The following is a 14,273-nucleotide window of genomic DNA, read 5'->3' on the forward strand; positions in this document are numbered from 1 at the left end:
AATTATTGGCACCCTTGAAAAAGATGTGTTTTTTAGCTTCTAATAATTTTTTTTTAATTCAAATAATATGGGACCTTAATGGTAAAAAAGAGAAAAATCCAACCTTCAATACAAGTGCATTCATTCAGTGGGGAAAAAATCCCACATAAAGAAAAAATTATTTGACATCAAATAATACACACGGTCCCAGGCTTCAATTGGGACCGTGTGCTTTTGTCAGATGAGACCAAGATTGAGCTTTTTGGCAAAAAAAAAAACTCTTAAGTAGGTCTGGTGTGCCACGAAAGATGCGCATGCTGAAAAGCACCTCATACCCACTGTGAAGTATGTGGGTGGGTCAGTGATGCTGTGGGGCTGTTTCGCTTCCAAAGGCCCTGGGAACCTTGTTAGGGTGCATGGCATCATGAATGCTTTGAAATACCAGGACATTTTAAATCAAAATCTGTTGCCCTCTGCCCGAAAGCTGAAGATAGGTCATCACTGGGTCTTTCAGCAAGACAATGACCCTAAACATATGGCCAAATCTACACAGAAATGGTTCACCAGACACAAAATCAAGCTCCTCCCATGGCCATCTCAGTCCCCAGACATTGTACAACCCCCTTTTGCCAACAAAACAAAGTATTAACAACACGGGTGATAATAATTCTGACACACATTATTTGATGTCGTATATTTTTTTCTTTATGTGGGATTTTTTCCCCACTGAATGAATGCACTTGTATTGAAGGTTGGATTTTTCTCTTTTTTTCCATTAAGGTCCCATATTATTTGAATAGAAAAATATATATATTAGAAGCTAAAAAACACATCTTTTTCAGGGGTGCCAATAATTATGGAGGGCACTGTAAATGTATAATATCTTCTGTATTGGAGCACATTAGGCACCAGTGCTACTTGGTGTTTTATCCATCAATGACTTCTGAGCTAAAATTGATTGTTTTATTTTACAGCCTCATCACTCTACAGCGCTATGTTTTTACAGATTAAATGAAGCCAGTATGACAGACACGTTAGCCACGCATCGACAGTAGTTATAATTAATAGAAACCTAGCCCCCCGCAGGGCTAACGTTACATTAGCAAGGTACAGTCACGTTATTAGTGCTACAATGACTTAATTTTACCTTGTCCCGGGTATAGCTCCTCCGCTCTCGGAGTAAACCGGGTGCCTTCGGTTGAGCTGCAGCATTGAAGACGTGCTGTAGTGTTATGTAAGCACAGTCTTACAGTGAATACATGAAACAGTGTTAGCCTTGGGTGCACATTTGAGACCTTAGCGCCTAGGGAGTTAGTTGGATCCTCCTCAAAATTGGTAAGACTGTTCAAGAGACATATGAGATCTTTAGTTTTCAAAATGGTGACTTTTCATTTACGGGCCTGACCTCAGCGGGGTGCCATAGTCAGCCATTTTTTGGCAGAATTCAGTAAATGACTAATAACTCCCTGATCCAAGGTTCATTCTTTTTTATATCTGACATGTATGTGACGGATCTCAGCCTGAACACAACTGCTTTGAAATATTACCCATTAGGCCTGGCACCCTCTGCTGGAAACAGGAAACGGCCTTTTTTATGAGGCAGGCTCCTCCTGCAAGGTAAAAAAATCAATTGACCTCAAACCTTGAAGCCTTTAGACATGTGCTCAGGTGCCTGATGAAAAATATTGAGGTTTTGTAGAAGCAGAGGGGTCCAAACAGGAAAGTGAAAACGACCGTCGCCATTTTGTCTCACCACAAATTTTGAACCATCATCACGTGGCAGATATGCAACAGATCTACACCTAACCTCCTGTGCTTGGTGAGAGCGTCCTGTAAGGGTCATTTGCATCAATCCTACAGCCAGGATTTTTCAAAAAGGCCTCTCCTATTAGGTTTTTTTCATCGTAGAGCGATGAAATTTGGGGAGTCGATGCCTTGTGCAAAACTGCTCCAAAACCCAACCATCTAGAAACCCTCTTGTAGTTACAAGACCTTTTGTAATAGAACATTTTAAGGCCCATGTCCATTTGTCTCTGTTTCCGTGACAACCCTTTGTTCGTGAAGGGAAAAAGTACAGTTCTCGCACACACCATATAATTGTTTGCATTAGTATAACACATTCATTTAACTATAGTTTAGGCAGACTCCACTCAGTGGCCTTGAACACAGTAAAGTGAATCACCTTATCGGCGCCCATGAGGGGGAAAAGGAAAAATGGTACCGTTTCTCGTAGACACCGTCTAACTGTTTGCATTACTCGAACACACGCAATATAATCAATCAGGGAATAGTATCATTTCTCATATTCACTGTAGGACTGCACTACTCTAACACACTTAATATAAAATAAATAGCACACCATAGTTTAAAGAAACAGAATAGATACACAACGCCATCTTATCACAGAAGCCCAAAACGTGTGCGCCACGAGCAAGATTGACACACCAACTCTGGCAATCAGTCCTCCCGACAAACGAACAAGGACAAAGACCAGCGCGCTTTGTCCTAAAACAAGTAGTCCCAGCCCGGATAACAAAGTTGATAGCAGGCGCTTGTGACGTCAAGACCAGCTTCGTTCGCTGTGGCAACCACATCCCATCCACGCACGAACATAAACAGCCCGAAACCGGCCAGAGAGGGATGATCCCAAACCAACGCCTGGACACACCTTCGGCCGGCCCACGGACTTAAAAAACATTGGACACTGAGATAAAACAGATTTTGCTGCTCGGAAACATGTAGCCTTGTTTTGGATCCAGAATTGTCCCTCCATCGTCTGTTTTTGCCTTGTTTTTGACCATTGTTGACAAATAAATTGTCAACCTGCTTTTGGCGAGTCTTTTTCAAACTTTTGGAACATAGAGTCAGTACAAAGGGTTAATATCAGAAATGAACGCGCAAAGTTCCGCCTTCCCGGTTGGCGCGCGCGGAGGCAGCATCGGCAGAGCGTCACTTTGTTCAGCTGTCGCGGTTTCCGTGCGGCTTGTCTGGGGAGGCGAATTTCAACATTCGCAATTAAAAGGAAGTAAATTTCTTCAGGGCCTTAGGCAGCTTATAGAGCCACAAAATTTGGCACACTTGGTCGAATTGGCCCAATTAGAAGATTCATTTTGGTTTTGAATGAATAAGGACGAGGCTGCACAGCTTAGTGGCGCCTCATTTTTTATAGGACCCTCTCAAATAGGGTTTTTTTCCACCTAGGTGTGTGAATGTATTTCCAATCCCGAAAAAATAGGCGTGTTTCGAGCATGTTAGGGTCTCATGAGATGATGAGAGGGGGACGATCTGCTACTACCTTGAGTTGCGTGACGTCTAAGTTGCGTCAAAGTCCTGCTTGCAGGCCTAGTTTCACTTATTTCTAGTAGATTTACACTGAAAACAAGGTGATTTAACTCGTTTTAAGGAGTGTGTTTTTGCAGTGCAGCTGTGAATGCTCATCCTTTAATGCTATCGACGGCGCAAGACGTCCAATTCATTTTGACTGGGAGGGCTGGCTGCGATCACTGCCCACAGTGGCGCTGCCAAACTTCAGCCAAAATGGACTAAAAGTGTAGCACCGTCAGTTGCAGCTAATTGAGCTCAATGACTGCCCTATAAAGGTTTAATGTTTGACATCACTTTATATGATATCACAAAGTACGCAACACTGTTTTTAGACATAATCAAGTAAATATGTGCAAAAACTATATGTTTATTAATATATTTAGATGATGACGTGAGTATCGTTTTGTTTTCAGGGGCGAATTTAATTGAAGAGCACTTACGGGAGGTGCGATTCCTCCGCCAGCGTCTGGAAGAGTCCATTCAGACCAACGAGAGGCTGCGACAGCAGCTGGAGGGGAAACTGGCAAACCCTGGACGTGATGGAGGTATTTAACGCCAATTTTGAATTAGATATATTGTTTTAAAACCGTGTCACTGTTTTAAAAAATGGGAAAAAAGCAGAAGCTCACAGCAGAAGGATGAAAATAATATTCAAGAATGCTTGACTATTGTAAGATGTGCATTAATGCTTTTGCACACTAACAGTATTTACAATAATTAAACTAATTATGTGTGTTTAAAACTAGGTGTTATGATTATGTTTTCTCATGTAACAGTCTATTTGCTTGTGCTTTAGTGCTTACACACTGAAAAGAGTAAGGTTTCTGTTTTCAGTAAACGTCACCATAATGTTTCATTCTGGTTTCTGTTCTCAGTAAATGATACCATAACAACTAAACGAAACTCACGCATGTGCAATGAATGCTCTCCCACTTGTCAATAAAAGACGCGGCCCCCAGGAAGGAGGCTGAGAGAGGCTTATTGTGAGCAAACGTGCTGCACTGTCAGCCTTCTCCCTGGTGGCTGCCAGTGTTAATTTTATCTACGTCTCAAGTCTGATCTTTCCTCCGTCCTTTCCTAGGTCTTTGTTGTTTTCTTAGTTCAAGTATTAAGTTGAGACCTAACACTATATGTAATGTGTTCCTGTTGTAATGTTTAGGAGCTCCAACCAACATTTACATTCAGGGGCTGGACACAGTCACACATCTGTCCAATGAAATCCGAGTCCTGACCGATGAAAACTTGAATCTGCAGTCCCGTCTGCAGGCGAGCACAGGTAACCCACCTCATTCTGCGCAGTCCTATCATTCATACTCAAACCTAAATTGAGTTTATTGTCCTTGTGCAGACTCATGCGAGGAGCTGACCGCGGCGCGTGCCTGCCTCAAACAGGCCGAGCTGGAGGCCGAGCAGTGGAAGGAGGAGTTGAGACGATTGCAAACGCACAGTGAAGAGCAGGGACAGCAGATCCACGCCATGAGGCAGGAACGGCAGGGCAATCAGGACAAGATCAACAGGTCTCTACGGCCACAAATCATTAGAAAAAATGTTTTCTTAGCCTAACTTTCTGTCCTCAGAGTGCAGCACGAGGTGTCACTCCTGCAGCAGCAGCTGTGTGAGAGCAGGGAGCTCGTCCACTCGTTGCAGACCGAACTGCATGTGTACGATCGCGTGTGCTCCAGTTTCAAATCCACCAAAGGTTTGCCTCACCACATTACACTCTTAAAAATATCGAAGCTACAGGTAGCCACCGGGTTACGACATATTCAACTTGCGTGATTTCGACTTTACGACGCTGGAGTCTTGTCAGCCAGTTTGTCTCCAGTCGTTTTTTTTTTCTTTAATTTTTATAATGTTGACGGTAATTAATTTTTTAAATTAATCCCGTTAAAATATTTGACGCAATTAACGCACAAATGCCCCGCTCAAACAGATTAAAATGAGAGCACAGTGAAAGCTGTACTTGTTGTGTTTTTCGGAGTTTTGCCGCCCTCTGCTGGCGCTTGGGTGCGACTGATTTTATAGGCTTCAGCACCTGAGCATTTTGTAAGTAATTATTGACATCAACAATGGCGGGCTACTAGTTTATTGTTTGATTGAAAATTTTACAAATTTTATTAAAACGAAAACATGAAGAGGGGTTTTGATATAAAATTTCTATAACTTGTCTTTTAAGAACTACAAGTCTTTCTATCCATGGATCACTTTAACAGAATGTTAATAATGGTGGTGCCATCTTGTTGATTTATTATTATAATAAACAAATACAGTACTTATGTACCGTATGTTGAATGTATATATCCATCTTGAGTCTTATCTTTCCATTCCAACAATAATTTATAGAAAAATATGGCATATTTTATAGATGGTTTGAATTGCAATTAATTGCGATTAATTATTTTTTAAGCTGTAATTAACTCGATTAAAAATTTTAGTCGTTTGACACCCCTAATTATAAGCATTCGTTAATGTTCGTGACAGTGTCACGTCATAATTATTGACAGTCTAATGACAGTCTTATGGCGCCACTGTCAAATAAAGTGTTACCAAATACCATAAGGAGCAATTAATGAAACAACTGGAACAGTAACTGAAGAAATAATTAGCACAGAACATGAATTTTGTTTTTTACACCTGTAGCACTGCAATGCATGCTAGGAGGCATGTTGGACGACAAGAGTGTTGACAGCAGGTGGCAGCAGAGGTTGTCTGTTTCCCCCAAGGGAGCAGTGATGGCCAAATAAAGCTTCTTGAAGCAATGACACTTTGCAGCCAATTGGTTCAAAGCTTCATGGTGGTTCATTTGGTCTTATGACTGTCTTAATGATGCCGCTGTCAAATAAAAGTGTGGTTAACATATTTTGGTGTAAATATCTCGTAATACAGTGAGGACAGCTGCGTCTTATAGTCCAGTGCGGCATATCTACAGTGGGGCAAATAAGTATTTAGTCAACCACCAATTGTGCAAGTTCTCCTACTTGAAAAGAATAGAGAGGCCTGTAATTGTCAACATGGGTAAACTTCAACCATGGGAGACAGAATGTGGAAAAAAACAGAAAATCACATTGTTTGATTTTTAAAGAATTTATTTCCAAATTAGAGTGGAAAATAAGTATTTGGTCACCTACAAACAAGCAAGATTTCTGGCTGTCAAAGAGGTCTAACTTCTAACGAGGTCTAACGAGGCTCCACTCGTGACCTGTATTAATGGCACCTGTTTTAACTCATTATCGGTATAAAAGACACCTGTCCACAACCTCAGTCAGTCACACTCCAAACTCCACTATGGCCTAGACCAAAGAGCTGTCAAAGGACATCAGAGACAAAATTGTAGACCTGCACCAGGCTGGGAAGACTGAATCTGCAATAGGTAAAACTAGGGTTGTTCCAATCATGTTTTTTTGCTCCCGATCCGATCGTTTTAGTTTGAGTATCTGCCGATCCCGATATTTCCCGATCAGATTGCTTTTTTTTTTTTTTGCTCCCGATTCAATTCCAATCGTTCCCGATAATTTTTCCCGATCATAAACATTTTGGCAATTTATTAAGAAAAAATGGAATAAAACTCGGACGAATATATACATTAAACATACAGTACATAAGTACTGTATTTGTTTATTATGACAATAAATCCTCAAGATGGCATTTACATTATTAACATTCTTTCTGTGAGAGGGATCCACGGATAGAAAGACTTGTAATTCTTAAAGGATAAATGTGACTTTGTATATTGTGACTAAATATTGCCATCTAGTGTATTTGTTGAGCTTTCAGTAAATGATACTGTAGCCATTTAACTGTTCTGCCCAAATGCACGATGGGAAGTGTAACCATGACTGTGCGTAGTGGCAACAATTGATATATCTTCTCTGTGTTTGGAAATAACATAGGGTGTTAAGGAAAAGATCAACCACTACCATTCTTCCCCACATTGCTTCCCATGATATTTCTAATTGTTGAAAGTGGGATTTTAACGTTTTAGCCAATTAAAAAGAAGCTCTAAAGACTGCCAAAATTCTCTCTACTCTTTTTACGCTGCCTGTTAGCTGTATATATAGGTAAAACGGCGCCATTATAGATTGAACGCGACAATGTGTGAGTGGGTCGTGCAGCGCATGCGTTAATTGCATTAAATATTTTAACGTGATTAATTTTTAAAAAATGAATTACCGCCGTTTACGCGATAAATTTGATTGCCCTACTTTAAGCCAAAACTAAAGACTCTGGATGAATGTAAGACATTTTGTCTGTAACGTTAAATACAACTAGAAAACGATTTAATAAAAAAAAAATATATATATATATATATAAAGGCATGTCCGATATTTTTTTGCCGATTCCGATACTTTGAAAATGACGTGATCGGACAGTTGTCACCCAAAACTCACTTTTGTTGTCAACTGTTTTAATGGCGACGACAGAAAGGAGTGTTATCAAGATTTCCACTCTGGAAGGCATTTTCCCCCAAAATGCTGTTGCCGTGTAAATGATAGGGCTCTCTGGAAAAGTTTTTGCATTGTCACCCCCGTTGTCGTGTAAAGGGCTCCTAAAACTGTTAACCTGAAACATCAACTGGTTTCAGGCTTTCAACGCGAGGCCCCGGGCCTTCCTCTCGAGTTGGGCGAGTTACTGAGCGAAGTGAGGAGTCTGCGAGCCCAGCTTCAGACCAGCGTCCAGGAGAACAGCGCCCTCAAGCAATTGGAGCTCCACAAACAGCTCGAGCAGAAACTGGGCGGCGGCTCTCCTCGCACGCCGTCCCTGTCGGCCTTCGGCGCCAGCCCTCAGAGAGAAAACTTCTACAGGCGACAGCTGCTGCACGGTAACGTTGTCGATGCGGGTTCGCCGTATGTGAGGCTTTCGCGTGTCCGAGCCCGGTTTGTGTGTGTGTGTGCTCCGCAGACCCGGCCCCGTCTCCGCCCGTCAGGGACATTGGTCTCTTTAACTGTGGATCTCCCTATCCCCCTTACTCGGACTCGGATGACACTGCCAACGGTGTGACTTTTAACTCCACTGCATGACCGTTGCTTCCCGTGTAACCCGTTTGGTTGTAACGTGCTGGTTTGCTTTAATTGCTACTAATCTGCATCAATTTAGAATGAAAGAAATATCCTTTCCATTCACTTTCATTCACCGCAGACACTCTAGACCCTCACTCCGAGCTGGAAGGCGAAGCCCCCGACGGCTCGTTTGCCAACCGTTACGGCCGCCACGCCGTCGGTCACGTGGATGACTTTAACGCACTGCAACAACAAATCCTGGAAGGTCACGGCCTCGTGCAGCAAATGGAGGCGACGCTGCTCGCGGGTACCCAGAAACAAAACAGTGAGCTGGTGAGACCACTCTTCTTTTTTACAGTGCCTTGCAAAAGTATTCAGCCCCCTTGAATCTTGCAACCTTTCGCCACATTTCAGGCTTCAAACATAAAGATATGAAATTTAATTTTTTTGTCAAGAATCAACAACAAGTGGGACACAATCGTGAAGTGGAACAACATTTATTGGATAATTTAAACTTTTTTAACAAATAAAAAACTGAAAAGTGGGGTGTGCAATATTATTCGGCCCCTTTACTTTCAGTGCAGCAAACTCACTCCAGCAGTTCAGTGAGGATCTCTGAATGATCCAATGTTGTCCAAAATGACCGATGATGATAAATAGAATCCACCTGTGTGTAATCAAGTCTCCGTATAAATGCACCTGCTCTGTGATAGTCTCAGGGTTCTGTTTAAAGTGCAGAGAGCATTATGAAAACCAAAGAACACACCAGGCAGGTCCGCGATACTGTTGTGGAGAAGTTTAAAGCCGGATTTGGATACAAAAAAATTTCCCAAGCTTTAAACATCTCAAGGAGCACTGTGCAAGCCATCATATTGAAATGGAAGGAGCGTCAGACCACTGCAAATCTACCAAGACCTGGCCATCCTTCCAAACTTTCTTCTCAAACAAGGAGAAAACTGATCAGAGATGCAGCCAAGAGGCCCATGATCACGCTGGATGAACTGCAGAGATCTACAGCTGAGGTGGGAGAGTCTGTCCATAGGACAACAATCAGTCGTACACTGCGCAAATCTGGCCTTTATGGAAGAGTGGCAAGAAGAAAGCCATTTCTCAAAGATATCCATAAAAAGTCTCGTTTAAAGTTTGCCACAAGCCACCTGGGAGACACACCAAACATGTGGAAGAAGGTGCTCTGGTCAGATGAAACCAAAATTGAACTTTTTGGCCACAATGCAAAACGATATGTTTGGCGTAAAAGCAACACAGCTCATCACCCTGAACACACCATCCCCACTGTCAAACATGGTGGTGGGAGCATCATGGTTTGGGCCTGCTTTTCTTCAGCAGGGACAGGGAAGATGGTTAAAATTGACGGGAATACGGATGCAGCCAAATACAGGAACATTCTGGAAGAAAACCTGTTGGTATCTGCACAAGACCTGAGACTGGGATGGAGATTTATCTTCCAACAGGACAATGATCCAAAACATAAAGCCAAATCTACAATGGAATGCTTCAAAAATAAACGTATCCAGGTGTTAGAATGGCAAAGTCAAAGTCCAGACCTGAATCCAATCGAGAATCTGTGGAAAGAGCTGAAGACTGCTGTTCACAAACACTCTCCATCCAACCTCACTGAGCTCGAGCTGTTTTGCAAGGAAGAATGGGCAAGAATGTCAGTCTCTCCATGTGCAAAACTGATAGAAACATACCCCAAGCGACTTGCAGCTGTAATTGGAGCAAAAGGTGGCGCTACAAAGTATTAACGTAAGGGGGCCGAATAATATTGCACGCCCCACTTTTCAGTTTTTTTATTTGTTAAAAAAGTTTAAATTATCCAATAAATTTTGTTCCACTTCACGATTGTGTCCCACTTGTTGTTGATTCTTGACAAAAAATTAAAATTTTATATCTTTATGTTTGAAGCCTGAAATGTGGAGAAAGGTTGCAAGGGTCAAGGGGGCCGAATACTTTTGCAAGGCACTGTAAATTAAACAATTGCCAGATTGTGGCCCCCCTAGTGGTCAGGGGCCCTAACCAGCTGCATAGTCTGCGTATAGGCTGGGCCGGCCCTGGTCGACTGACAACTACATGAATGAACTAGATCAGGGGTTCCCAACCTATTCCACTAAGGCACTCTGTGGGTGCAGGATTTCATTCTTACCAAACAAGATGACAACACTTTTTCCCCAATCTGGTGTTTTACAAGTGCAATCAGTTGATTGCAGTCAGGTGTGGCTTGTTTTAGCAGAAGCCTCATTGGTTCAACTGTCTCTGCTGGATCGGCTGGAACAAAAACCAGGACCCACAGTGTGCCTTGAGGACTGGGTTGAAAACCCCTGAACTAGATGAATGACCGCCTCTTTTATATCTTGAGGCGGTCTGTATTGCTTTCACCGACACTATCGTAAATTTCGAACTATAAGACGCTACTTTTTTCCCTCATTTTGAATCCTGTGGCTTATAGTGGAGTGCGGCTTATTTGTTGATTTATTTGGGATAATTGGCAAAACTTTATTCGACAGCAGCATCATAACACTGCCATAAAACCGTCATAATTATGACACGATACTATCATGGGCATGAATGAATGCTTATGACAGATGTCATGAAATGTCATCCGGCAAATTATGTCACTAACTCAATGTACAGTGGGGCAAATAAGTATTTAGTCAACCACCAATTGTGCAAGTTCTCCTACTTGAAAAGATAAGAGAGGCCTGTAATTGTCAACATGGGTAAACCTCAACCATGAGAGACAGAATGTGGAAAAAAAAAAAACAGAAAATCACATTGTTTGATTTTTAAAGAATTTATTTGCAAATCATGGTGAAAAATAAGTATTTGGTCAATACCAAAAGTTCATCTCAATACTTTGTTATGTATCCTAATTTGAACTTTTTTCTAATCGAATTAGTCGAGTTAATCGATCAATCGTTGCAGCGCTAATTGTAACTCCTGAGAGAAAGTATTGTGGCTTTTGAGGTTGTATCTGACTGCTTACTTTTACCCTGCAGTTCTTGGATTATGATAGCGCCAAGAGTCTCCTGTCCAACACCAAGACTGTGCGGCAGATTTTGGAGGAGGCGGCATCTCTTCTGAAGATGTTTTGGAGGGCGGCGCTGCCCAGCACTGACACATCCATCCCCAACATGAAGAAGGTTTGTCTGGGAAATACTGTATATGCAGTAAATTCGTTCAAGTAGCACAGTCAAACATTTAATCCTTTCTGGGACTGTAGTCACTAATAATATCTCTATGGTGTCAAAACAGGAGCAGTCTATGCAGGAGGAGATCTTGTCCCTCAAGCTACGTGTGTCTGAGCAGGAGGAAGTTCTGAAGGGAACCATTCAAAGACTGAGAAGCACCAGCCGAACTAAGGAGAGCATGGAGCATTTCATTGTCAACCAGCGTAAGTCTGAATGTTACACAAGACGCGTAGAGTAGAAGAAGGGATGAACAATTATGGCTTGATGGGGAGAGTGAGACATAGCAGATGAATTTCAAACACTTCCATATTGGGATAACACAAGAGGCGTACTAATAGTGCTAGTAACAAAATGTTATTATGGGCCTTGGTTATTTTTGGCCTGTATCTGAGGGCTCCAGAAAGATGATTAAAATTGCAAAATGTCAAGGGGCGGATCCACCAGGGTGGCATGGTAAGTCGGTACTAATGAAAAATATAAAAAGCTCATGTCAATTTGACATTACTACCATCAATTATGTAGTATAAATAAAATGTATTATTATTATTATTAATGTCAGCGAGGATCCTAATAATACAGGTAGTCCTGGGTTACAAACGTGTTCCATTCCTATGCTGGCGACATAACCTGAATTTCCGCGCAAGTCTGAATTAACACTTTAAGTACCCCAAAATAACTATCCAAAAAGTCGAAGTGTATTGTATTTTGTTTAATGATGCAAATACATACACTGCCCTCTGGTGGCAGTGTTGTGTCTTGCTGGACTGTTGCCTTGGATGACTGACGAGCAGACTCAGACATCTGACATAAATAAAGGATAGCTGCGCTCTGGTTTGTCCCACATAAGGCTTTAAGTTGTTTCAGCTAATATGTTTGTGTATGCATTTGGAATTAAGTTTACAGCGACAGTTTGTGGAGTTATGTGTGGGCGATTTGCTATCAGAATTGTAAATATGTTAGCATGCATAGCATTTAAGCGAGCAGACTTTTGCTAGGAAAATTAAGCTAATTTAATCTACTAAATTCATATTACGGTGACGGTTGGTCAAACAGTTTGGGCTGCGTGGCACCCCGAAGAAATGCCATTTAAAAAAAAAAAAAAAGGAATTTTACTATATGACTCCATCTAATTAAATCATGTTTCCAGTAGTTACTCGAAGAGCCACTAGGGGGCGACCAATGCACTACAAATATAGTCATGCAAAAACAATTCCCAAGATTCATTTTGCTCGGCTTTTCCACAGATATTTTGTATTTACTTTTTTAGTTCTTTTAATGACTATTTCTTTCTGGTAGCACAGTAGTTACATGTAATGAGTTCATAATTCATTATTTTTCAATCATTTATTGTTCTTTTTTTTTTTTTTGCACCATGAATGCAAATGGTCTGCTCACATAACAAATCCAAAGCATCTTAGCTGGGTCATTAACATGACTATTATGCTAAGCTGGGACCAGCCCATTTGCAATAATAAAATTTGTGATAATGAAATGCTGGTACCCATATTATCCAATTTCCCTTTACAATGATTTTCTTGGCTATTCAATAATATTGCACAACTCAACTTTAATTTTTACTATTGTAATAATATTTGTAAGTAATACCTTTTAAATTGAGAGTTAAATAATTGGCTTCTCTCTCCACCTTTGCATATACAGGTAGTCCCCGTGTTACGATCAAATTCCGTTCCTACGCTGGCGATGTAACCCAAATTCCACATAAGTCGCCCCTAACCTTTTAAAAATTCAAAATACTGTAACTATCCAAAAAGTCCAAGTGAATTGTATTTTGTTTAATGATGGTGGATAGACTGCCTTCTGGTGGCAGGGTTGTGTCTGGCTGGACTGTTGCCTCGAAAGACTGACGAGCAGACTCAGACGTATGACATAAATAAAGGATAGCTGCGCTCTGGTTTGGCCCAAATAAGGCTGTAAGTTGTTTCAGCTAATATATGTTTGTGTAGGCATTTGTAATTAAGTTTACAGCTACAGTTTGTGGAGTTATGTGTGAGCAATTTGCTATGAGGATTGTAAATATATTAGCATTCGTAGCATTTAAGCTAGCGGACTTTGGTTAAGCAAATTAGGCTAATTTAATCTACAAAATTCACATATTGATCAGACTCGATGGACGTTTGAACACCAATTGTTCTGGGTCAAATGTTTTATTATTAAAATATGTGTCATTTCGATCAGATGTGTACAGATGTGTGTTACAGTTTTAAAAATTGTCAAAAGTGAAGGAAGTAAAAAGCTTCAAAAAGCACAATTGCTTTGTTTGCTGTCTGATGAACACCTACATATCTAGTGAGGCCAGAACACGTCATATTAATAAGGTGAAGTAAAAAATAAGTCAATAATAATACAATAATAAATCAATTTTGGGAGATTCCATGGGTTCCTCTGGTTTGATTTTGCAGTTTTTGTCTACACAGTGCTTCAAATGCACTTCATGTTGTTCACTCTAAACCGTAGCAGAAAATGTCAAAGATGGCGCCGCCCATGTTTCACTCAGGAAAATTGTCTATGAATATTTTTCGGGAGCTATTAACCGCTAAAAACATTCATGGTGGAGGTATTAAGTACTCTTTCTGCCTTTCAGTGTCAAGGACTCGGGATGTTTTGAAAAAAGCAAGGACAAACTTGGAGGTAAGGGATTTTATTGTGCGTATACATAAATATATATGTTAGGGGTGTAACGGTACACGTAAGTAACGGTTCGGTATAGGGTTGTTCCGATCATGTTTTTTTGCTCCCGATCCGA

General features: G+C 41.1%; 1 protein-coding gene across 1 annotated transcript in view; it reads left to right on the forward strand.

Annotated features, from left to right (window-relative positions):
- Nucleotides 1-14,273, forward strand: part of pde4dip (phosphodiesterase 4D interacting protein) — a 72,961-nt gene that overhangs the window by 46,141 nt on the left and 12,547 nt on the right. The window contains exons 30-39 of the mRNA XM_057856566.1: nt 3,717-3,848; nt 4,463-4,579; nt 4,652-4,820; nt 4,881-5,002; nt 7,886-8,122; nt 8,203-8,295; nt 8,440-8,633; nt 11,318-11,461; nt 11,574-11,712; nt 14,112-14,158. Coding sequence (XP_057712549.1) covers nt 3,717-3,848; nt 4,463-4,579; nt 4,652-4,820; nt 4,881-5,002; nt 7,886-8,122; nt 8,203-8,295; nt 8,440-8,633; nt 11,318-11,461; nt 11,574-11,712; nt 14,112-14,158 — 1,394 coding nt within the window. The remainder of the gene's footprint in view (nt 1-3,716; nt 3,849-4,462; nt 4,580-4,651; nt 4,821-4,880; nt 5,003-7,885; nt 8,123-8,202; nt 8,296-8,439; nt 8,634-11,317; nt 11,462-11,573; nt 11,713-14,111; nt 14,159-14,273) is intronic.

This window comes from Corythoichthys intestinalis, chromosome 14 (assembly GCF_030265065.1).
Source record: "Corythoichthys intestinalis isolate RoL2023-P3 chromosome 14, ASM3026506v1, whole genome shotgun sequence".
In the NCBI taxonomy this organism is placed as follows: domain Eukaryota; kingdom Metazoa; phylum Chordata; class Actinopteri; order Syngnathiformes; family Syngnathidae; genus Corythoichthys; species Corythoichthys intestinalis.